Source organism: Heptranchias perlo, chromosome 31 (genome assembly GCF_035084215.1).
Source record: "Heptranchias perlo isolate sHepPer1 chromosome 31, sHepPer1.hap1, whole genome shotgun sequence".
Classification (NCBI taxonomy): Eukaryota; Metazoa; Chordata; class Chondrichthyes; order Hexanchiformes; family Hexanchidae; genus Heptranchias; species Heptranchias perlo.
The window spans coordinates 26575864-26601439 of NC_090355.1; the positions used below are offsets into that span (position 1 = coordinate 26575864).

General features: G+C 41.3%; 1 protein-coding gene across 2 annotated transcripts in view; it reads right to left on the reverse strand.

Moving 5' to 3' along the window:
* Nucleotides 1–12578: 12578 nt before the first annotated feature.
* cfap77 (cilia and flagella associated protein 77) overlaps nucleotides 12579–25576 on the reverse strand; it is a 111116-nt gene continuing 98118 nt past the window's right edge. For both annotated transcript variants that reach the window (XM_067969783.1, XM_067969784.1), the window contains exon 7: nucleotides 12579–15569. In XM_067969783.1, the coding sequence (XP_067825884.1) occupies nucleotides 15447–15569 (123 nt within the window). In that variant the 3' untranslated portion in view covers nucleotides 12579–15446. The remainder of the gene's footprint in view (nucleotides 15570–25576) is intronic.

Genomic DNA, 25576 nt, shown 5'->3' on the forward strand with positions numbered 1-25576 from the left:
TTTCTGTGACTGCCAATGTGTTTTGCCTCCCTGGTGCCAGGGTAAAGGACACCACGGAGAGGGTGCAGAACATTCTGCGAGAGGAAGGGGAACAGCCAGAAGTCATGGTTCATGTGGATACCAATGACATAGGAAAGAAAAGGGATGAGGTCCTGCAGTTAGAGTTCCAAGAGCTAGGGAGGAAGTTTAAAAATCAGGACATCATAGGTAGTGATCTCTGGATTTCTCCCAGTGCCTCGTGCTAGTGAATACAGAAATAGGAAGATAAGATACGTTAATGCATGCCTAGAGACATGGTGCAAGAAGGAGGGCTTCAGATTCCTGGGGCATTGGGACCAGTCCTGGGGCAGGAGGGACATGTTCAAGATGGACAGGTTGCACTTCAACAGAGCTGGGACCAATGTCCTCACGGGGAGGTTCACTAGTGCTGTGGGGAAGGGTTTAAACTAATTTGGTAGGGGGGTGGGTACCAGTATGTAGCTTTAGAAAGGAGAAACAAGGTGCACAAAGGATTGGGAGAGACAGATAGTACTGGAGTATGAAATAGTACAGTGTTAGGTGGGATCAGACTAAGAGAGAATACGAGAAGGTCTAATACAGGTTTAAAGTGCATGTGTGTAAACGCACGAAGCGTGGTAAATAAGGTTAGTGAGCTGCGGGTGCAAATAGCCACATGGGAATATGATGTGGTGGCGATAATGGAGAACTGGCTCAAAAAAAAGGCAGGATTGGGTACTAAATATCCCTGGATACAAGGTGTTCAGGAAAGATAGGGAAGGAAAAAAAGGAGAGGGGAGTGGCAGTATTGAGTTAAGGAGAATATTGCAGTGCTGGAGAGAGAGGATGTCCTTGAGGGATCAAGGACAGAACCTATTTGGTTAGAGGTAAGAAACAATAGAGGTGCCATTACACTACTGGGTATATTCTGCAGGCCACCAACTAGCGGGAAGGATATGGAGGAGTAAATTTGCAAGGAAATTATAGAGAGGTGCAAGAACTATTCAGTAGTGATAATGGGGGCTTCAACTATCCTAATATAGACTGGAATAATAATAGTATAAAGGGCAAAGAAGGGGAGGAATTTCTGAAGTTTGTTCAGAACTTTCTTGATCAGTATATTTCTGGCCCAATGAGGAAGAAGGCATTGCTGGATCTGGTTCTGGGGTATGAGGTGGGTCAAGTGGAACAAGTGTCAGTGGGGGAACATTATAGGAACAGTGATCATAGTACCATAAGATTTAGATTAGTTATGAAAAAGGACAAGGAACAATCTAGAGTAAAAATACTTAATTGGAGGAGGGCCAATTTCAGTGGGTTGAGAACGGATCTGGCCCGGGTAAATTGGAATCAAAGATTGGCAGGTAAAACTGTAATCGAACATTGGGCGGCCTTTAAAGCGGAGATGGTTCAGGTACAGTCTAGGTACATTCACACGAGGGGGAAAGGTAGGGCAACCAAAGCCAGCGCTCCCTGGATGACAAAAGAGATAGAGAGTAAGATGAAGCAGAAAAAGGGGGCGTATGGCAGATGTCAGGTTGATAATACAAATGAGAAACAGGCTGAATATAGAAAGTACAGAGGAGAAGTGAAAAAGGAAATAAGAGGGGCAAAGAGAGAATATGAGAATAGACTAGTGGCTAACATAAAAGGAAATCCAAAACCCTCCTATAGGCATAAAAATGGTAAATGGGTAGTAAGAGGATGGATGGGGCCGATTAGGGACCAAAAAGATCTACACATGGAGGCTGAGGTACTAAATGAGTACTTTGCCTCTGTCTTTACCAAGGAAGGAGCTGCTGCCAAAGTCACAGTAAAAGAAGAGATAGTTGAGATACTGCATGGGCTAAAAATTGATAGAGGAGGTACTAGAAAGGCTGGCTGTACTTAAAATAGATAAGTCAGCCAGTCCGGATGGGATGCATCCGAGGTTGCTGAGGGAAGTAAGGGTGGAAATTGCAGAGGTGTTGGCCATAATCTTTCAGTCCTCCTTAGATATGGGGGTAGTGCCAGAGGATTGTAGAATTGTGAATGTTACACCCTTGTTCAAAAAAGGCTGTAAGGATAAACCCAGCAACCACAGACCAGACAGTTTAACCTCGGTGGTGGGAAGCTTTTAGAAACGAAAATCTCGGACAAAATTAAGAGTCACTTGGACAAGTGTGGATTAACAAAGGAAAGCCAGCACGGATTTGTTAAAGGCAAATCATGTTTAACTAACTTGATTGAGTTTTTTGATGATGTAATAGAGAGGGTTGATGAGGGCAATGTAGTTGATGTGTATATGGACTTCCAAAAGGCATTTGATAAAGTGCCACATAATAGGCTTGTCAGCAAAATTGAAGCCCATGGAATAAAAGGGGCAGTGGCAGCATGGATATGAAATTGGCTAAGTGACAGGAAAAAGAGCGTAGTGGTGAATGGTTTTTCAGATTGGAGGAAGATATGCAGTGGTGTTCCCCAGGGGCTGGTACTAGGACCACTGCCTTTTTGATATATATTAATGACTTGGACTTGAGTGTACAGGGCACAATTTCAAAATTTGCAGATGATAACAAAACTTGGAAGTGTAATAACAGTGAGGAGGATAGTAATAGACTTCAATAGGACATAGACAGGCTGGTGGAATGGGTGAACACATGACAGATGAAATTTAACACCGAGAACTGCGAAGTGATACATTTTGGCAGGAAGAATGAGGAGAGGCAATATAAACTAAATGGTACAATTCTAAAGCGGTGCAGGAACAGAGAAACCTGGGGGTATATGTGCACAAATCTTTGAAGGTGGCAGGAGAGGTTGAGAAAGCGGTTAAAAAAGCGTATGGGATCCTGGGCTTTATAAATAGAAACAGAGTACAAAAGCAAGGAAGTTATGTTGAACCTTTATAAAACATTGGTTCGGCCACAACTGGAGTATTGTGTCCAATTCTGGGCACCGCACTTTAGAAAGGATGTGAAGGCCTTAGAGAGGGTGCAGAAGAGATTTACTGGAATCGTTCCAGGGATGAGGGACTTCAGTTACGTGGATAGACTGGAAAAGCTGGGATTGTTCTCCTTAGAACAGAGAAGGTTGAGAAGAGATTTGATAGAAGTGTTCAAAATCATGAGGGGTTTAGATAGAGTAAATAAAGAGAAACTGTTCTCATTGGCAGAAGGGTCGAGAACCAGAGGACACAGATTTAAGGCGATTGGCAAAAGAACCAAAGGCGACATGAGGAAAATCTTTTTTTATGCAGCGAGCAGTTATGATTGGAAATGCGTTGCCTGAAAGGGTGGTGGAAGCAGATTCAATTGTGGTTTTCAAAAAGGAATTGGATAAATACTTGAAGGGAAAAAATTTGCAGGGCTACGGGGAAAGAGTGGGGAAATTGGACTAACTGAATTGCTCTTACAAAGAGCCGGCACAGGCTTTATGGGCCGAATGGCCTCCTTCTGTGCTGTAAACATTCTATGATTCTACGAAGACAAGCTATTCAAAGCAGTTTGTGCACAAAGTAAACACAGGCGTTTCAAAACCAGTGCAGCAACACTCGTATCCTGTGCCACATAATGTGAAGGAGTGCATGTAGAAGTGCAGAAGATGCTGGACCTGGGAGTAGTAGGCATCCCAGAACCATAGGCATCACTAGTGGTGCTTGTCCCCAAGAAGGACATGACTAATTGATCTGTGTAGATTATTGGAAATGAAATGACCTAACAGAAGCTAACGCTGACCCTATGCCTTGCATGGAGGAGATTCTTAAGAAACTAGGAAAACAGAGATCTGACCAGATGGAGGTCGACACCATCGTGCACTGGACCCATTCCTTCACCCTGGTCATTTTGTTTCTGAAGTATTTCTTAGCTTGTCTTACCAAAATTGAATATTCTATCTGAAGCAATCAGAGAACTAGGTTAACCAGAGAGACCCTATGGATGGTCAGTAACAAACCCCCATGTAAAAGCCAATACTCAGAGACTTTGTGCCTGGTCCCGTTTTCTTTGAAGTTAAGCGCAGCTGACGCAACTGTTATTTTCTGTGTTCCAAGGAGGGGCCATTAAGTCTGTATCTACTGTAAGTCTATAGTGTGTCATTAATTCTGTTCACTTATCCACTTCCTGTTTTTAGACTAAGTCACCGTCTAGTCAAGTGTTTATTCTACCAACTTCCAAAAATGAGGATGATCATGTGAGGGTAAATGATCTAACCAGTAAACTGAAATACGTTGAAGAGGGTTCTCTGTTTGACCCGGGGGTCACTTCGAATTTCCCAGCTACTCGGCAGTTAAAGCGGCACTTTGGGTGGTAGGAAGCGAGGTCTCCCTATGAGTGGTGTCTGCGCTGCTTAACCCGAGAAAAATGAAACCAGGCCATCAAAACCCAACACAGAATGTGAAATTACCCAAAACTTACAAGATTCCAAGACTTTATTTTAATTTATCTCTCACCAAAGTTTCATAAAATGTCCTAATAAAGTTAGGTAGGAAGATCAAAACATTCTTAAATTGTTTGTTCATTGCACAGTACATTGTATGGAACAATAGAGAGGGGGAATTTTTTGCCTGAGCTACAAATTCATTCCATTGCCTTTATTTGGAAACCTATGGCATTAGAGAGGTCAATGGGTGTTATTATCAAACAATCTTTCAGATAGAGAGGAGTTGGGAATGAAGATGACATCAAAAGATTTAGCACACTGTGTTTAGACCTGGTCGCCGAGGTGCAAGGAAAGCACACGAGGGCAATCTTCAACTTCCACTCAAAACAGGTAAGTTCGGTGGAGTGGCCACATCACCTATGGGTTTTGAGGCCCAAGCCATTTTGAGGCCTGGCCACATTTAAATGCCATTGGCAGCCGCAGCCCCGCTAAAGCTCTCTGGTCTTGGGAGGCTGGGAAATTGGCTCGGCTCCCATGCTGAGCCAGCTGGAAGTTCAGGTCTGGGGGTGGAGGCCGTCTTAGGGGAGCCTCAAATGGAGCAACAGCAGGGCCGGAGTTTATTTTATGGGGCCAGGAGAAGCACTCCCACCAAAAAAAATTCAAAGTTTCTTGGGCTGTTTCGTGAGTGGCCTCCAGCGGTCCATTGAAGGGCTGCTGGTTAGGCCGCTCAATGCCTGGTGCAAATGGAGGGAGTGTGCTCAGAGCATGCTCTGCCCATTTGCACCTGAAAATTGCAATCCAGGGTCCTACAGCCAGCGTAGGACCCTGATTTGCATATTTATGTTCCCTGCCTTAATCAGGCAAGCAGACTGGTCACCCATTAACAGGCTCATCTGAATATTGCATCAGGAAGGCCTTGGCGTCTAGGCCTTCGGCTGAGGTGTCCCTCATCCCGATTTTCAATTGCCGGCCACTCATTTCTCAGATGATAAACGGGCGGCTGGATGTTGGAAGCAGTGTAGAAAAGGGCTAAGAGCCTGATCCCTAATGCCAGCAGACTGAGTTCTAAAATAAGGTTAGAAAACCTTGCACTTTACAGCCTTGAAAGGAAAATGAGAAAGGGCCTTCTAGAGGTAAATGAGTAACTGCTTCTATTCCAGTTAGTATATGTAGAGTTACACCATGACTGTAAGATTGGGGTAGGGGGTGGGGGGATGTGGGTAGCAGAGGAATAAACTGGTGTAAGGCAAACTCAGGACCGACGTCGGGAAGCACATCTTCACATGGAGTGATTAATACCTGAAATGTAGGGTACTGAAAGCTAAAACTCTGGAGTCAGTCAAGACAGACCACCAAAAATTGTTTCAAATAGATCTCTATGCAAATGTATGAAAGCAAGCACAGAACTGGAAATTATAAATAAAGCTTAGACTGATGATCAGTCTTATTTTATTTGGGTATTAAGGCCATTACAGACCCTATGGGTCTCATTAGGAATGAGCACCTCAGGACCAGTAATGACCATAATACCCACTGAAATGATGATGTTGCTATATTAGTTTAGCTCGAGCGGTATCAGGATAGTTATCAGGACTGACGTAGCCAAGCCGTTAGTCATATCAGCTCATGAGGACTTCTCAAACCATTTATTCTGCTATCTTTCTGTAATATTTTACAATTAAACCTGCAGGGATTAGGGAATTCTATAAAGTATTTGCAATTCAACTGAAAATAAACCTTACCATTTCTAGGCCATCATAATTTCACCATCTATCATTCAAGTTAATTATTATTTACTTATTAATTGAGAAGGTATCTCTACAGGAAAATATTTTTCAATGTAAGCTATTTACCCACTTGATGTGTTTCAAGTGGTTCCTTTTGTTTATCTAATGCATGCTGCTGACATAAACTCCAGCAGATATCTATTTTAGTTCATGAAAAAGTCAAGCAGATGCTCTGTGGTAGAGTCAGCAATGATATTTTTGAAAAACACTTCACTAACAACCGTTGATGTCTATGTGGGGCTTACCTTTTTTATCTTTGTGTCGCAAAAACTTGCAGATTACATTGTTTTAATATAAAAGGAAAACAGTTCCCACTTGATGTGAAATGTACTAATCACAACATGTGTTAATGCTGGATAGCAGATATGCTTAATAGGGAATCCCAGTTGTTGATGTCATCAATTTATACCAGTTTAACTTTTTCATGAATGAAATAAAAAATCCTTTATCCTCTGTGGAGTAATCTTTTAAACACAGACTTTTATGAAAATGCATCAGGCAAATAAAGTAGAACACACTATGGGGTAATTTCTCTCTTGCCAGTAGCATTACATTCTCCTTTAAAATTATCTCCCTATGCAGAAAATTGTTTCTCAGCTTAGTTACTGCAGTGGTTTCCCTACTACACAATCAGATCCCAAGTGTGCTTCCACTTAAATTCATCAGTTACAGTTGAACATGTACTGTTGGAAAGAATTCAGTTCATAAACAGATATAACAAGATTTTAAACATAGAAAATAAGAGCAAGAGTAGGCCATTCGGCCCTTCGGGCCTGCTCCGCCGTTCAAAATGATCATGGCTGATCATCTAACTCAGTACCCTGTTCCTGCTTTTCCCCCATATCCCTTGATCCCTTTAGCATTAAGATACTTGGGTTTATTCAAAGAATGTAATTTAGTTCTGGACTAAAAATTTGGAGGTGAGTTGAATTACATTTTTTTTTAAAGCTGGTATCAATAAAATTGACTATGAAGCTGTCGGATTGTCTAAAAACCCAACTGGTTCACTAATATCATTTAGGGAAGGAAACCTGCCATCCTTACCTGGTCTGGCCTATAAATGTCTCCAGTCGCACACCAACATGGTTGACTTAACTGTCCTCTGAAGTGGTCTAGCAAGCACTCCGTTATATCAAATTGCTACAAAGAATAACAAGAAAACAGATGGACCACTCGGTTGCGACCAAGGCATCGAGTCAGGACATGACGCAGGAACACCCACCCCAGTCAAAGTCCTCCTTACTAATAACTGGGGACTGGTGCAAAGTTTGGACAGCTGTCCCGCAGACTAGTCAAGCAAAAGCCTGACATAGTCATACTCACAGAATCATACCTATCCGTCAATGTTCCAAACTCCTCCATCATCATCCCTGGGTATATCCTGACTCACCAGCAGGACCGACCGACCAGAGGTGGGGGTACAGTGGTATACAGTCTGGGGGCATGGGCCTGGGAGTCCTCAACATTGACTCTGGACCCCGTGAAGTGTTATGGCTTCTGGTCAAACAAGGGCAGGGAAACCTCCTGCTGATTACCACCTACCGCCTTTCTCCCTCAGCTGATGAATCAGTACTCCTCCATGATGAACACCACTTGGAGGAAGCACTGAGAGTAGCAAGGGCACAGAATGTATCCTGGGGGGGCGGGGGGACTTCAATGTCCATCATCAAGAGTTGCTCGATAGCGCCACCACTGACCAAGATGGCTGAGTCCTAAAGGACCTAGTTCCTGGACTGGCGTGGTGGCAGGTGGCGTGAGAACTGACACGAGGGAATAACCTACTTGACTGTGTCCTCACCAATCTACCTGTCGCAGATGCACCTGTTCATGACAGCATTGGTAGGAGTGACCACTGCACAGCCCTTGTGAAGACCAAGTCTCATCTTCACACTGAGGACACCCTCCATTGTATCATGTGGCAATATCCCAATGCTAAATGGGATAGATTGAGAACAGATCTGACAACTCAAAACTGAGCATTCATGAGGTGCTGTGGGCTCTCAGAAGCAGCAGAATTGTATACCACCACAATCTGTAACCTCATGGCCCAGCATATCCCTCACTCCTCCAACACCATCAAGCCAGATGACCAGTTGGTTTAATAAGGAATTTAGAAGACCATGTCGGAAGCAGCACCAGGTGTACCTAAAAATTAGGTGCTAACCTGGTGAAGCTACAAAACAGGACTACGTGCATGCTAAACAGCATGCTATAGATTGAGGTATAGATCCCACAACCAATGGATCACATCAAAGCTCTGTAACTCTGCCACATCCAGTAGTGAATGGTGGTGGACAATTAAGTAAATAACAAGGATGGGGATGTTTGTGGAGCCCTCTCCTTTCAATAATGGCAGAGCCCAGCACATGAGTGCAAAAGGCAAAGCTGCCACAGTTGTAACCATCTTCAGTCAGAATTGCCGAGTGAATGATTCTTCTCAGCCTCCTCTTGAGGTCCCTACCATCACAGATGCCAGTCATTTGACAATTCGATTCACTCCACATGACATCAAGAAAAGGCCATTTGCAATGGACACAGCGAAGGCTACAGGCCTCGACAACATCCCGGCTGTAGTGATGAAGACCTGAGCACCAGAACTGGCCATGCCCCTAGCTAAGCTGTTCCAGTACAGCTACAACATTGGCATCTACCCCACAATGTGGAAAATTGTCCACATAAAACAGGACAAATCCAACCTGGTTAATTATGGCCCCATCAGCTTACTCCCAATCATCAGCAAAGTGATGAAAGGAGTCGTCAACGGTTCTATCAAGTGGCGCTTCCTCACATATAACCTGCTCACTGATGCTCAGTTTGAGTTCCGCCAGAACCACTCTGCTCCAGACCTTATTACAGCCTTGGTCCAAAGATGGACATGAGTTGAAATCTAAAAGTGAGGTGAGAGTGACTGCCTTTGACATCAAGGCAACATTAGACCAAGTGTGGCACCAAAGAGCCCCAGTAAAACTGAAGTCAATGGGGATCACGGGGAAAACTCTCCAGTGGCTGGAATCTTACCTGGCACAAAGGAAGATGGTTGTGGTTGTTAGAGGCCAATCATCTCGGCCTCAGGATATCGCTGAAAGAGTTGCTCAGAGCAGTGTGCTTGGCCCAGCCTTCAAGAAGCTCAACAGCATCCAGGACAAAACAGTCCACTTGATCGGCCACCTCATCCACTAGCCTAAACATCCACCCCCTCTACCACCGGTGCAACATGGCTGCAGTGTGCATTATCTACAGGATACACTACAGCAACTTGTGAAGGCTTCTTCGGCAGTTGTCCCATACCTGTGACTTCTATTACCTAGGACAAGGGCCACAGGTGCATGGGAACACCATCACCTCCAAGTTCCCCTCCAAGTCACACACCATTCTGACTTGGACATATATCATCATTCCCTCATGGTCACTGGATCAAAATCCTGGCGCTCCCTACCTAACAGCCCTGTGGGAGTCCCTTCATCACATGGATTCAGCAGTTCAAGAAGAAAGCTCATCTTCTCAGCGCAACTAGGAATGGGTAATAAATGCTGGCCTTGCCCCCAACGCCCACATCCCGAGAAGGAATAAAAAATAAAATAATCTTCTTTATTTTTAATAGTAGTACTCTGGGAAAAACTGATTTTATTGGTGGAATTGACTACAATGGACTTATACAAAGCAAATCTTACTTGATAATAAAACGAGCACGCACTTAGATTGGAACAGTCCAGTTTAGCTAAGAAGCTTTTAGATTTGCTCTTAGGACTATTGCCAACAACAGTTATGAAAAGCAGCAAGACATTGGTAGTAATTGCTGATGGTGGTAAGAGATTATATTGTTCTAACTTTGGTTTGTAATATTTAGAATTACAGTGTCATAGAACTTCTTGAGGAAAAAGCACTTGTTTTAAGGATGTTCAAATAATTACATTTCCCCCTTTACAGCTACAGAACTCGCAATAAGAGTCTAAAAAAGTTTCCACCTATGACTTGTAATGAATGGGCAGTGAACTTTAAACATGGTCATAACAATAATACTGCTTAGAAAGCAATTATTGGTGCCAATAATACTGCACACTTCCCATGTGCCTTGTGGGAGAGATGTCGAGCAGAAGCGAGGCTTATGTCTTAGGGAAGGAGAAAAAGTTGTTATGAAATTACTTTGGGCCATTCGTATCCGCCAACGAGTGACTGGGTCGAGAATGGCTTTGGTAGAAACCTGTGAGCAGGTTGCCTGCCTACTTTTTCATCCAGGAGTGGGAACCTAAAAAAAAGGGGGAAGGGATGTTTTTAAAAAACTAATCTAGCACAGAAGAATTTCCTCTTACAAGTTTTATTCAAGGTCTGCTACTGTATATAAAAAAATTATTTGTCAAGCATTCATAAATTACTGCATTATTTTTCATTTTTAATACTGGGATGACAACCACTTTATCTTTAAAATGTGTCTTAAATGTGTTGCATTATGTTTTTTCACTACAACAGAAAGCTGATGTTAAATTCAGGTCACCATTCATTTTCACTGAAAACAGTGAACAGTACTAAAATAGCTCTTTCCTGGCCAGCCTGTTCCCTGGTGAAGGAAATTAAAGACCTGGATTCAGTCGTTGGTTTAAAAAAAAGACGGAAATGATCTGAAAAGGTACAGTATGTTTGGGGCTTGCAGATTGTCTAACTCAAAGTAACCAATTTTCCCCAGCTTAATCTTTTCTTACCCCCTCTATAATCTTATAGACTAGGTGACCTCGAGTGACCTCCTCCAAGGGAGTTAAGGGCTTGTAATTTCTGAACTCACCTCCTGTTTGGGACTGTTCTTTCATATTAAAGCAAGTGCCAACTAGTCATACAAGCAGAGAAGTAATCTTGAAATGTTGGCAAGTTGAAGATACACCATCACAGTGTACTGAAGCTGCAGTCCATCCTGGGTATCATTAAATTGACTGTGCATCATAGGTTGTGTTACAAAGCTTTTATACGTGAATCCCTTGAAAGACGTGACTAGGTTTCAGGCTTGCCTTTGTAAATTACAGCTGTAATGTGTGCCATATGAGTGTGCATGGCTAGCAATGAAAGAGCTGTAAGGTTGTGTGAATATTTGGCATGGGTTAGCAATAAATGTGCAGCAGTTTACATACCAATGCTTTGTGGCATGAATATGTGGGCCACATAAACATTGGGTAGGCTTACCTTAACGGTCTCCTTAAGCTGTGCTATTTTCCTCCTCATCTATTCTTAGGTTTTGTGAGTACAGCATGTAGTGTTGACCTTGGCTACCACCGTGTACCAGGAACAGTTTTTTGCATCGACCTCATGCAACAACACCTTTACTTCAGCCATCAAACAGAGGGTTCCAGCACTGGCTCAAAGACTCTGCTTCCTGCTATTATGCCAGCTACTGGGTATTGATCACCACCTTTCCTCTCCCCCACCCCTCAGAGACTTGGAAGATATTTTCAGCCTCTTTAAAGGCTAACACAATTTTTGCCCCCTATGTAGCCATTTACCTTTAAGCAAATGCATCGCTTTAAATGTACCCAACATCCTTAGTCAGCAGCCCTTTAACTATTAAAATTAAACTGACCTCAGAAGGACCTGCCCGCCTCTCAGCAGGTCTGTCCACCCAAAGTCATTTCTTCTCTTTGATATTATTTTAAACATTTGTGTTTTGTTCCCCTCTTCAGTTTGCCAGCTTTGATATACACTTCTTAACTGAGAGGGGCTGGCAGTTAGCCTACTCCTGCATTGCTCCTGTGTTTTTTGCTCGAAGCTGTACGAAAGTAGCACTGGTTGATTGAGTTTGTCTACCTTGATGACGAATTGTGGGTAACAAGCCATACATTTATTTCTTTGTGCCACATTTTAAAGTTGCCTCAGTGGTGTATCTGTTGAAAGTAAAGAACTATATTGTTTGCATTGCGTATGTACTTACAAGAAATAGCTGTTTATCATGTGTTGAAAGGGACTACAAATAATTTTATGAATGTAATGTTTTGTTAATAGGGCCCTAAGGAAAATTGCAGTGAGTTAGTAACACAGGAGTAAATTTTCATCTTCCGCAATCTTGGCACAGAACTCCGTGCATATCAGGATTAAGGTGCATTGAAGTTGAAAAATTACTCCATTGGCTCTGAAGTTGTCTCCAGGCCATGTAAAAAAACAAAGATGCACAAAATAAGTTGAAAAGAGGGAGAAAGATTTTGCAATCTATGGAATGCTTTCTTCTAGTTCTTAAGCTTTTAAACAGTTTATCAAAATAAGCACTAAAAGTAGACTGTAGCACCAAACTAAAAAGAATATATTAGTGGAACACAGTATATATTAAAATGTGATTCTGTATTTGTAAGATATGCCTAGTAAAGCTCTAGCTTTTTATACTTTTAATCTAACATTTTCATTGTATACAAATAATAATGAAACCAATGGAAACACAACCACTTTTAAACCACCCCCCAGAGTAAGACAATACAGCTGATACAATTTAACTGTAATACTTGTCTTTAATCTGAATACAGGCAGAACTTACCCACAATCTGGAGTCAGCCTGTAATGTCACATGATTGATTCATAAAAGAACTGAAATCAAACTGGACTGGGACGTTTTCCACAGCATCTTCCATACTAGCTAGGTGGCATAACACTGGCATACATCAGCATGCAAATAATGTGAGGTCCAATAATTATCTCATGTCACAACTCCATTGGAATGCTTAGCAAACAATGTTGGGGGCCATATTGGACAGGTACCTATCATGTTTGGTTCATCTCAGCACATGATCCCAATATTACTGAAAAGATGGGCACAATCCAGGAACGTGGAACAAAATGTGCACCTCTTCACACCAATTCGCTCTACAATGCGCCTCACCTCTCAAGAGGTCTGTCTTTACCAGGGAAGAAGATGCTGCCAGAGTCTCAAAAGGTGGAATTTCTGCCTTCCAATTATGGAGCCTGGCCAGGGTGAGGTACATCCATTGAACGCCCTTAAGTTGAGTTTTGCGCTGATTGATTGCATGGAGTAACTTTATGTCCTCTCTCCTCCTCCTCCTTCTCCTGGCCTCTCTAATGGGGCCAGAGTTCACCTTAGCCCTGAGTGATAGCATATTGCAGAATCCGAAAAATGATTTCTTTTTTAAACTTTTTATACTTGTGTTTAGGAGGCCTTTTTCTGGTTCTCATCAGATTGCCCTGGGCATTAATGTACAGTTGATTACTGTTTACTTTCTTAAAACAGAGGGAAGAAAACAACTTGGAACTTTTCCTAGATATAGGATATCTAGCTGAACACTTCTCTAAGCCGCCTTCCTCCATCATGAGTATTATGATATTTTAAAAAATTATATGAATCAGAGGTTGGCTTGGTGGCCCAGTGCACTGGGGCTTCAATTCACTCTACAATGTACCTCACCTCTCAATGGATCTGTCTTTACCAAGGAAGAAGATGCTGCCAGAGTCTCAGTAAAGGAAGATGTAGTTGAGATACTGGATAGGCTAAAAATTGATAAAGAGGAGGTACTAGAAAGGCTAGCAGTACTTAAAGTAGATAAGTCACCCGGTCCGGATGGGATGCATCCTAGGTTGCTAAGGGAAGTAAGGGTGGAAATTGAGGAGATAATCTTCTAAACATCCTTAGATATGGGGGTGGTGCCAGAGGACTGGAGAATTGCAAACGTTACACCTTGTTCAAAAAAGGGTGTAAGGATAAACCCAGCAACTACAGGCCAGTCAGTTTAACCTCGGTAGTGGGGAAACTTTTAGAAATGATAATCCAGGACAGAATTAGCAGTCACTTGGACAAGTATGGATTGATTAGGGAAAGCCACACGGATTTGTTAAAGGCAAATCATGTTTAACCAACTTAATAAGAGTTTTTTGATGAGGTAACAGAGAGGGTAGATGAGGGCAATGCGGTTGATGTGGGTGTACATGGACTTCGAAAAGGCATTTAATAAAGTGCTGCATAATAGGCTTGTCATCAAGATTGAAACCCATGGAATAAAGGGGGCAATAGCAGCATGGATACAAAATTGGCTAAATAACAGGAAGCAGAGAGTAGTTTCGGACTGGAGGGAGGTGTACAGTGGTGTTCCCCACGGATCGGTATTAGGACCATTGCTTTTCTTGATATATATTGACTTGAAATTGGGTGTACAGGACACAATTCCCAAATTTGTAGATGACACAAAACTTGGAAATGTAGTGAACAGTGAGGAGGATAGTGATAGACTTCAAGAGGATATAGACAGGCTGGTGAAATGGGCGGACACGTGGCAGATGAAATTTAAGGCAGAAAAATGCGAACTGATACATTTCAATAGGAAGAACGAGGAGAGACAGTATAGACTAGAGGGCACAATTCTAAAATGTGTACAGGAACAGAGAGATCTGGGGGTATATGTGCACAAATCGTTGAAGGTGGCAGGGCAAGTTGAGAAAGCGGTTAAACAGGCATATCGGATCCTGGACTTTATAAATATTGGCATAGAGTACAAAAGCATGGAAGTCATGATGAACCTTTATAAAATGCTGGTTCGACGAGAACTGGAGTATTGTGTCCAGTTCTGGTCAATGCACATTAGGAAAGATGTGAAGGCCTTAGAGAGGTTGCAGAAAAGATTTACTAGAATGATTCCAGGGATGAGAGACTTTAGTAACGTGGATAGACTGGAGAAGCTGGGGTTATTCTCCTTGGAACAGAGAAGATTGAGAGGAGATTTGATAGAAGTATTTAAAATCATGAAGGGTCTAGACAGAATAGATAAGAGAGAAACTGTTTCTATTGGCAGAGGGTCAAGAACCAGAGGTCATAGATTTAAGGTGATTGGCAAAAGAACCAAAGGTGATATGAGGAAAAACTTTTTTACGCAGCGAGTGGTTATTATCTGGAATGCACTGCCAGGCTGGGTGGTGGAGGCAGATTCAATCGTGGCTTTCAATAGGGATCTGGATAAGTCCATGAAAGGAAAAAATTTGCAGGGCTACAAGGAGAGCGCGGGGAAGTGGGACGAGCTGGATTGCTTTTGCATAGAGCCGGCTCAGACTCGATGGGCCGAATGGCCTTCTTCCGTGCTGTAACCTTTCTACGGTTCAATAATTCTAAGTGCGCCCACTGCCTCCAGAAATAAAATGCGCCTGCATGAAGGAGTTATCTAGTGTTGCGAACCTACAAATAGACCAGATGTAATCAAGACAACTAAAGAATGAATTTAATTCTAATATACTGTGTCATAATCACTACATATTTCAAGTATTTGAAAATATGCACAATCACAATTGTTCCATTTTATTTAGTAATTGAAGAAAACTGTTAGTTTAGGTCCTAGTTTATTCAAAGGCATAGACACCCTGTCCAAAGGGACCCCTTCTTGCTGCAGAGTCCAACCAGTTAGCGTTGAAAGCTGCACGTCGAGCTTTACTGCTCCTGAATGTATCTAGGTGAGGTCCAATCTACACAAAAAAGGCAAAGGAAATGTCAGAGACAATGGTCTGTTTGGTCAAAGTTTGAAAAGCTATACTGAAGCAATAATCTCCAACATCAAGCCTGACAGTTAAAGAATAGTTTCCATAATCTGTGGCCTAATACAACCCATTGAGCAAAGATAAATGAACAGCTTGAATTTCAAGATATACTCTTGATGATTAGTTGATCTTAAATTTTCAAACAAAAACATTTTATTTAAAATTAGCAACATTAATTCAGCTAATGCAGGCACTAGGTTTTTATTGCTTACCCATGATCCACGATGCCCTTTAACTAAGAATGAGTGAAGAGTCAGGTTTGACTCTTCCCTTAAAGAAGAAAGGCTTTGATTTCACTTTTCAATTCTGTGTTTTGTTCCTTTTCACGTTTTTAAAACCATAAATTGTGGGATGTTTCTCAGATTTTCCATTTTGTCACACATCTTCATAAGAAGAAATGAAAAACCTGATGGTAATTCTATGAAACAGTACAGTTTTTGTCAAAAATTGTGTTTCAAGAAAATCAAAAGAAAGAACATCAAAGGGGTTGATTTGACTGAAGTGATTTGTCTACATCGTATCCTTGAAGGGACTAGACTACGTAGAATACAAAACAATACTTTCAGATAGAAAACAGGAATCAAGCACACCAAGTTGGAAGGAGCACACGACAGACATGTACTATGGGATGGCTAGGTGAGAAGAATAACAAGATGAGGAGAGATAATTTGAAGGTAGCAGAAGAGTGAAATTGGTTGTGCCCAGGATATTTTACTGATGAACTCCTGCAGTGATGTCCTGGGGTTGCAATGATTGGCCTCTGAAAGTACTACCATCTTCCACTTGACCGCATTGACCTCCTTGATGTCATACTCATTTGAATGTTGATGTCAAGGGCAGTTACCCTCAACTCGCCTCTGCAATTCAGCTCTTGGAACCATATCTGGATGAAGGCTCTAATGAGGTCTGTAGAAAGTGGTTCTAGCAGACCTGAACTGAGCATCGGTGAGTAGGTGTCATCTGATGGCACTATTAATGACTCCTTCCATAACGTTATTGACAGGCCAGTAAATGGCCAGGCTAGATTTATCCCATTTTCTGTGGATAGGACATACTTGGACAATCTTTCACTTAGTCAGGTCGATACCAATGTCATAGCTGTGCTGCAGAGCTTGGTTGGAAGGTGATTATTTCTGTTGCGCAGATCTTCAGCACCACAGCTAGGATACTGTCAGGGGCCATAGCCTCCACTGTGTTCAGTGCCCCCAGCTGTTTCTGAACGTCACAAGGTGTGAACTGAATTGACTGGGCACTGATATATATATGATGGTGACCTTGGGAGGAAGCCATGTACAAGTGTCCATTTGATACTTTTGGCTGAAGATGATTGCAAAATCTTCAACCCTTGTCTTGTACACTCACATGCTGGGGTCCACCATAGTTGAGGATGGGGATATTGCCTGGTTATCTACCACCACTAGTCTTAAACACAGGGTATCTAAATCATAATTAGATCGCTACATAGAATTTACAGCACAGAAACACCCTACTTTATCTAACCCTATCCTCCTCCCACCCTACTTCATCTAACACTATCTGCATATCCTTGTACTCCTTTCTCCCTCATGTACTTATCTAGCTTCCCCTTAAAGGCACCTATGCTATTCGCCTCAACTACTTCATGTGGTAGCTCGTTCTACATTCTAACCATTCTCTGGATAAAGAAGTTTCTCCTGAATTCTTTATTGGATTTATTAGTGACTATCTTATATTTATAGACTCTAGTTTTGGACTTCCCCACAAGTGGAAACACCTACTCTACGTCTACCCTATTAAATCCCTTCATAGTTTTAAAGACCTCCTATTAGGTCTCCCCTCAGCCTTTTTTCTAGAGAAAAGAGCCCCAGCCTGTTCAGTCTTTTGTGATTAGTTAAAACTGATATATAATTGATTAATAATTGGTAAAACACTTGACGCAGCTTTTGGTTTACAAGTTGGAATGTCTGCAGAACCAGCACATTGAGGCAGCTTAATCCCTCAGTCCCCAATAATAGTTTTTCTTGATTTTGTAAAACTCTGGAACACCTGAATAAATGTAATCTCTAATGTGAAGTATTGATCATTCTCTTAGTTCCAATTTTTTGTTTGGAATTCCAATTAATCAATGATTGAAATAAGTTTGCAAGAGGGCTACAAGCTTGCATGTATTCTGACAATTTCAGGAATTCATAAGCTACCTGTAATGTTCTAAACAAGAATTATAGAATCCTTTGGATTTGCATTGTTCAAATTATGGAATTTGAGTTGTTTTCCTTGCAAACATAAAAAAAAAATCACATTTGTAAACATCTTATATCATTGCAATGTTTCACTTGCAGATGTGGATGTTCAGATTTGAGAGGAAAGAAAGATAGTCTTGCATTTATATAGTGCCTTTCACGGCCTCAGGACATCCCAAAGCGCTTTACAGCCAATGATGTACTTTTGAAGTGTACTCACTGTTACAATGTGGGAAAGCTATAAAGAGTTAATTTGAGAGGAATGTAGAAGACTTCTGAAATGTAATGTAGTCAGTAAAAATTGGGACGAGGTGCTCAAACACTCCAAACTGACTCTTACCTGCGATCCGCTGGTGTAGCTTTCAGGCCCTTTGTGTAACATTGCCCAAATGATGTCACTATGGCAATGTCCTTAGCCACTCAGGCAGTTGCAGAAACAATACTGATGGCTTGAATAGCCAGCAGAAAGACATTACACCTTGTTCAAACTCACTAATTGCACTCCTTTGTTGTGTGTTCCCCCCGAACCCCACCATCTCCAAAAGCGAGAAGGATTGCAGTCACAGACTCCAGTGAGTGGTCCGTGATACAGAAAAACAAACAAAAGGGAGTTCGGTCTGAAAAATTATCAGCAACTCTCAAGAGCTGCTGACAACTTGTTAAAAATAATCACACCCACAAACCTATTATAGTTACAGTCTTGTTCAGCAAGTAGTCCAGGTTTGTGTCAGAAAGCGTCACAGATTCAGAGCCACTCTTATCACCAGTATTCCCTGCTGTGTACACCATCTGCCACTATATATTGGTAGTTTTGTAATATACCCAGGAAAAAACTAAAACTATAGAGTTCAATTTCTTAGGTGGACTACAGCGTAGATGTAATTGTTTCTTTTACTTCCCTCTACCTCCCCCCACCCACCCCCCTGCATGAAAAAGCAGCTTTCGGACAAGCACTTTTTAAAAAAAGTGACAGAAAGACTGCAACAGTTACTTTTTTGATATAGAAATGCTCTGCAAAAATATGCACAAGGAGCCTGGATGCAAATTACTTAGAAACACATCACTCTACTACTTGACAGAATATAATGAGAATCACTAAATCTTTTATAAGGTCAACACTCCTCTTCCCAAGCAGCTGTCAAACAAAGAAATTCAGCAAAACCAAACTTCCATCGCCTCATTAAACTCAGCAGCCACGGACGACATGTTCCGCCATCAATACAAGTTGTTTTGTGTCAGTAATTTGCAGTAAAAGTCTGATCGAGAGCCTGTGGAGACTGGGGAATCGTTAGCGCTCCAGGAGCGGCTCTGCTCCTAATTGGAAGCATTGGGCATTATCAACTGAGGATTTTCCTAGATCCCTGACAGCTACCGGTGCTGGAATGATTGCCCACTTGTCAGTGTAAAAGACCATTAAAAACAAACAATTTTTCTTTAATTGGAGGCTTGCGCTTGGAGCCCAGGTGAGAAGCCTCATCACTTTCTTTGGGCCTATTGATGATTATGGCTTACTTCAAAATCTGTCTGACAAAATTGAAAGGTTTTTCTTCTCACACTGGAAAATGTTTTCAATATGACTACAAAAAGCTTGGCAGGTGATTTATATATTTTTTCCTACAGCCTGCAAGGCCTTGATTAACTATCTGTATGTTCATACCAGGACTAGAACTGTTAGGCTTCAAAACTGATCAGCATTACTGAGGTGAGCAAACCAAATCGAGCCAGTTTGACTCCAAGTGAAATCTTTGCTGGTTTCAGGAGCCAAATGGAGGATTACTGAATTGACTCCAATTCTAAAAGAGGATCCTTGGAACCAAGCTCTCTCCAATTGGAGTAGAAACCACTCAGCAAGCTTGTGCTCTTTGACACCTCTTGTCTTCTTAGTGAGTCAGACGAGCAAAGAATGAAGCACTGTGACTGAAATGCTCAAATTCTTAATTATAATTGTAGTGAGACAGAAAACTACTTGGAAAGGGGAAAAAAATAATTGAGGAGTGAAAATTGAATGGGATTGCTTCCAAATCGACTGCACAGTTGGAGGATGATTTTTTTATCTCCAACCAGATTCAGTATATCCTGAAAAAACACAGCAATACTGCAGGCTGATTGGTTGGAGCAGAGTAGGAAATATATGAGCGATTTTGGCACAACTGTGCAAAGATATACTTAAAGTGCTTTCATTTTGAGGAAATTGTGTCAAAATACAGTTATAGATTTGTTGTCTTCAAAGAAAGTTTGACATCAAAAATTAAATGTCTGTGCCACAGTAGCTGTTGCTGGTGTGTGCTTTGTAAATTCAGTAATTGGAAAACGAATTAGCAACAGGCAGTTGCTGTAAAGTGGTGTTACAAGCATGAATGTTTATAAATGTGGTGAGGATGCCTGGTTTGTAAGTCTTTACATTTCATGATAATAACCCCTTTTAAGCACAGTGATGATATTGACTCATTGTTATTCCTCCTGTTACTACTTAAAATAAAAAAAATGTTTAGTTAAAATAGCTTGATCAGCATACCCTCAATCCAAGTAACCTGCTGGACTGCCATGGGATCTGGGACAAGAACAGGTGTAATAACAAGTCAGTTTTGTCTAGTGGATGCAGAATGCACTGCTGATTGAGATTGCTGTAGGTGGATGTTGTAAAATGTTTAAGTTAACAAATTAACAATGTATTTGAGGTTAGCTTCCCAACAAAAGGAATTGGACCCTGTAAAGTTGTATTGAAGTATTACAACTATCTTTATTTTCATATTTAAATTATTTGTAACCATTCCAGGATAAATTATTTTTGATTTGCAAGGCAGAATCAAAATTGGCTCTGGACTGCTGGAAAATATATCAAATAAAGTATCAAAAAACATTTCTTTTTGGGGGGGCAGCTTGCTCCCATATCCTGCTAGAAAATAAATCTCATGCCTTCAGCTTGCATATCTTAGTTCCATAATTTCTAAATTCATCACTGCTGCAAATTGCATTTTGTTTTGTTCTTTAGGTCTTTTTCCCTAAACAAAAGGCGTGGATTGTTGGGTATATCTGCAGCTTAATTTTGACAAACCCATGACTTCCTGCATTGTATCTAACTCCTTGGCTTTAAATGTCATAAGGCCTATATTCAAAATTGTCTTTGAACTGTCAAAGAGTTTTTAAAGCTGCTGGTCAGCGTCAGATACTTTTGTATTTTGTCATGTATGATGGTGGCCAGACTGTGAAGAAAACATTTGAAGGGTTCCTGGGAATTTCTGGATTGCAGGCCAAAAGTTAGCAATGACAGCAGCAGATTCTTCCATCATCTTTGATACTCTGAGCTGACTGATTTTTGCACACAGGAACTTCTGACTTAATCATAAGAAATTTCTATTGGCAGTGAACCTTTAAAGGGCACTGGTGGTGCAGAATTTAGTTTGATATGGTAAATGTGTTACTCACTAAGACAGGAGTGCAATGACATGCAGGGTACGTGCATTAGAGTGCAATGAAGGAGTGTTTACAGGACAACTTTAATGTTCACAACGTACCACACCTGTCAGATATCCAAAACCAACGCCTGCATTGTTGCATCCTCTTCGTTTAACTTGCATTTCATAAGGCCTATATTCAAAATTGTCTTCATGGCATAATCTCCAATGTTGATTTTGCACATTTTTATTTCCAGTCACCCTGCCCTCATCTTTTGTTTCGACTGTTTCCACTGAAACCTAAATTTAATTTCTTTCTGATTTCCCCCCTTCCAATTTCTCTCTTACAACTTCTGATCCAAATGAGATGCATATTCTTACATTTGTTCTTTTCTCCTCTGTTGCTTGCCTCAGCTCCTTTGAATCAATTGATTTTGAACTCATGACTAAAAATATCTCTCCCTCACCATTTGAAATTATCTGCTTTCCTTCTCCCAACTTTGATACTCTCGAACTTTTCAGTCCTTTATTAAGAAAAAACAAATGTACCAACTCTAATTTCTCTTTTGTTGAAATCACCATCAGCAATGCCTTCACTTCTCCTTTTCTAATCAGCGTAGCACTAATGTCTTTTCCTTTGCTATCCTGAATGACAAGTCGTTAATGGTCAATCAATCTATCCATATTCAATCTACCCTTATTCTTACACCATATCTGTCTCCTCATGCTGGGCTGTTTTGGCCACTGCCTCCTATCTACTTCTTGCAGAATGCCCTGCAACAAATCACACACTGTAAACCAATGCTGTCTTGTTTGGTACTGCAAATTAACGAACTCGGGTTGTCTTTGAGAATTCTTTTCTTACTCTCCCTGGTCCAACTGCTCCATTATTTCTTCAAACCTTTTTATCTGTGCCTATGAAGTATCTTGTGTTATTCTAGATGTCATGGAAGGCTTTACAATTCACTCTTCCCCTTCTGTCCGATCTGTTACTACATCTTGGTTGAATCATGCCCACCAATCTGCTGTCTCTTGTGAAAATTCTGCCCGTTGCACCTGGCCTCTTGATTGGCTGAAGCATTCTGAGCCAACTTTCTCTCTGCTTGTAACATCAGTAAATTCAATATTAGAACTGATAAATGCAACTTGTTGAAAAGAAGTGCCTACTGCTGTGTTCATGTTCCTCTTTTTTTCCTAAAACACAAATCTTGATGAAACCTTTCCATTGCTCCATTCTATTCAAACATTATGTGCAATATCACACTTTATTCCTGCCAGGTCTATCAGATTCTTGGTTCTTTGCAGTCCCATAAGACTTCTGGTCCCTGTGGCACACATCCTCCAGATGTGTGCCACAAAATTTATCTTTGTCAATTGCCATCTCTTCAATCTCTTACTCCCAGTCCATCTCTCCTTTTGAAATTTGTTCATGTTCATCATATCCCTAAGAAAGATAACGGGGGTTAAATTGGTTAACCCCTGAAGATGGGCCCAGGGATCGCGGTGCGCGATTAACCTGCACCTGGTCGTTGAGATGCAGGCAGCACGTAATATTCGTGCTGCCTGCTGTTTTACATGATTGCTGTGTGCAGCCGGCCCTACCCGCGCTGTTGAGTGGCTGCTCACCAGCAGGGGGCCCAGATATCGCGAGTGGCTAGCACCAATTAAAGACAGCCTGCACCTCTTAATGGGGAGGTGCACTGTGGCTGCAGGAAGTGGTGGAAGTCAATGGTGAAGTGAATCTGTGCTGCAATATAGTGAAGCATGGTGATGATGGGAACTCTGGAATTTTTAATGAGCAACAACTTGGTTGCACAAAGTTTGCGGGGTTCTTATATTTTCAAAATATAAGATATAGGTCTGAACGGAGATCAGATGCAGGTCCTGCCCTTATGTTTACAAACTGTTGGGTTCTTTCAAAATATTGAATAAAGGTTGCTCACAACTACACCCCACATCCTCCAATCTGAAGGTCTCTGGAGGTGATGGTGTGGGGGCAGGAAGAGAAGTTATTACTGGCGGCAGGAAGAGAAGTTATGTCCCCTTGTTCTAGACCCCTCATTCACTGAAAACGGTGTTTCTATCTAATCTGTTCCATCCCTTCATAATTTTAAACTATCAAATCACCCCTTAATTGCCTCTGTTTTGATTAAAACAGCCCCAATTTTTCAAGCCTGCCTTATTTGTATTTTTTCATACCAGGCAGCATCCTAGTTAATCTGAACTGCATCTTCTCTATTGCCCCAACATGCTTCCTATACTGTGAAGCCCAAAACTGCACTCAGTACTCCAACTGTTCCTCCTATTTTAATGTTGTTTGCAAATTTTGACCCCACTCCCTCTAGCTCCATATCCAAATTATTGATGCACACAGTGAATAGAAACGGTCCCAGAACAGAACTCTGTGGGATGCCGCTGCCCATTTCCAACCATTCTGAGAAGATGCCCTTAACTCTACTCTCTGTTTCCTCCCTTCTAAACCGTTTTTAATCCAATTTTCTACCCTCCCCCTAAATCTTTGTCCCTTAATCTTCTATTGCTGTTGTTTAGACATGACCATCAGGAACTAATTATGGTCCTATTGCTCTGACACAGCACGCTAGTACAATTGATGCACTTTTTCAAAAAAATGACATTTGTCTCGTTTGGCTAGTCACATGGTGATTATAAGCAATTCAAGTTGTTCCATTCCTAAAAGGGACAAGTTAAATCTTAAAGATAACATTTTGTTTTGTCTCCACAGCAGTTGTGGAATTAATTAAGTCAGCAGAAAATTATAACAAAAACAGAATGGCAGTTTTTAATGACTGAGTTGAGATATAAATCTTGATTTTAACTGATGTCACCACTAAGAAGTTCTATTCGAATGAAAATGATACCTGTCTTAACAGGTCTGGTTATTTCAGTAAAATATCTTATTTGATTTCCAGTCTCTAAACAATGTGCCTTGCATTAAAGTAATTCTGGAAAAAATTAAAACTGAGTTGGAAGGAAGATGTATCACAAATGAATAGTTCTCAGCATATGTAATAGGTAGATGTGACTAGTAATAGCTGGCCTGCTGTATTGCATGTGTATGCAAGGAACAGAAAGATGACTGGTCTTGTGAAACACCACTATATGGAGGAAGGGAGTGAAAACGTTTAATAATGTCACCATTAATTAAATCGCAGGCTAATTACTCACATATTGAATGCCTCCAACAAGGAGGAAGGGACTGCTTGCAGGGATGGAAATAGATCAATTTTGTAATGGTGAATTTTTGTTTTACAGTCAGGATGATAGAGGATTACAGGCAGGCTTTAATAACTGCTGAGAGTTGACCAACTGGAGTTTCCCTTTAAGAAAAATGCAAGAAATGGCAGTGATGTTTGTTAATAGGCTGTCGTAGCATTTTCCTATCTGAATTCACTTTTTTGTTTTATATGATGCAAGAATCCATAGTAAGATAATGACCACCAGTCAGAATTTTCTGAAAATCCATTTTGATTTTTTTTTTGTTTAATTTGTAAGTATACAATTGTTTTCCTTTTTTGAATTACTCTGTTCCTTAACCGTTCCTGCATTACTCTGTTCCTTGTGTTTCTTGCATTACTCTGTTCCTTGTGTTTCTTGCATTACTCTGTTCCTTACTCTTTCTTGCAATACTCTGTTCCTTACTCTCATTTCTGTGCAGCACATATTAACTTCTGTAAATAGGGTGGTTGAATGATCTGGTCCAATGCCTCCACAATGATGACTATCCTTAGTAGAGTTCTCCCTTTGATTTTCCTTTCCTTCCTATTAGGAAATAGTTGACCTCCACTTGGCACTTCACTATAGTGATACAGCTGAAACTGAAAACTTAGCTGTGCCAAGGATTGAATGAACCCACATGACACCACTCTGGTGCAGTGCACTGGTGTTTCAAAGTGCTGCACCATCCATGCTGTTCAGTTTTTTGATTCTATTAATCAAGTAAGGTGCTGGATTTCATTGCAGCCATATAGGCGAGGTTGTAGCTAGGAGTTTCTGTTGCATACTTACACATACAGGAATCCACAGCTTTGCAGTGGCACTCTTGTACCGAGTACACTCAGGCCTGACCCTTAAAGGGGCCAAACTTGTATAAACTCATTCTTCATTTATTTATCGCTGGCATTATTGCCACCTGCTTTATTTTCAGGGTAGACCTAAGCACCATCATTAGGAAATGCAGATGGTTATACTCCAGCAGTTTTGGAGTTCTCAGAAAGGCAGAAGAAGAGATAGAGAGAGTGAGGGATTGAGTACAGTGTGGAAGCTGCCCCCTCAGATCTCCAGTGATTCACACAATCTGCTG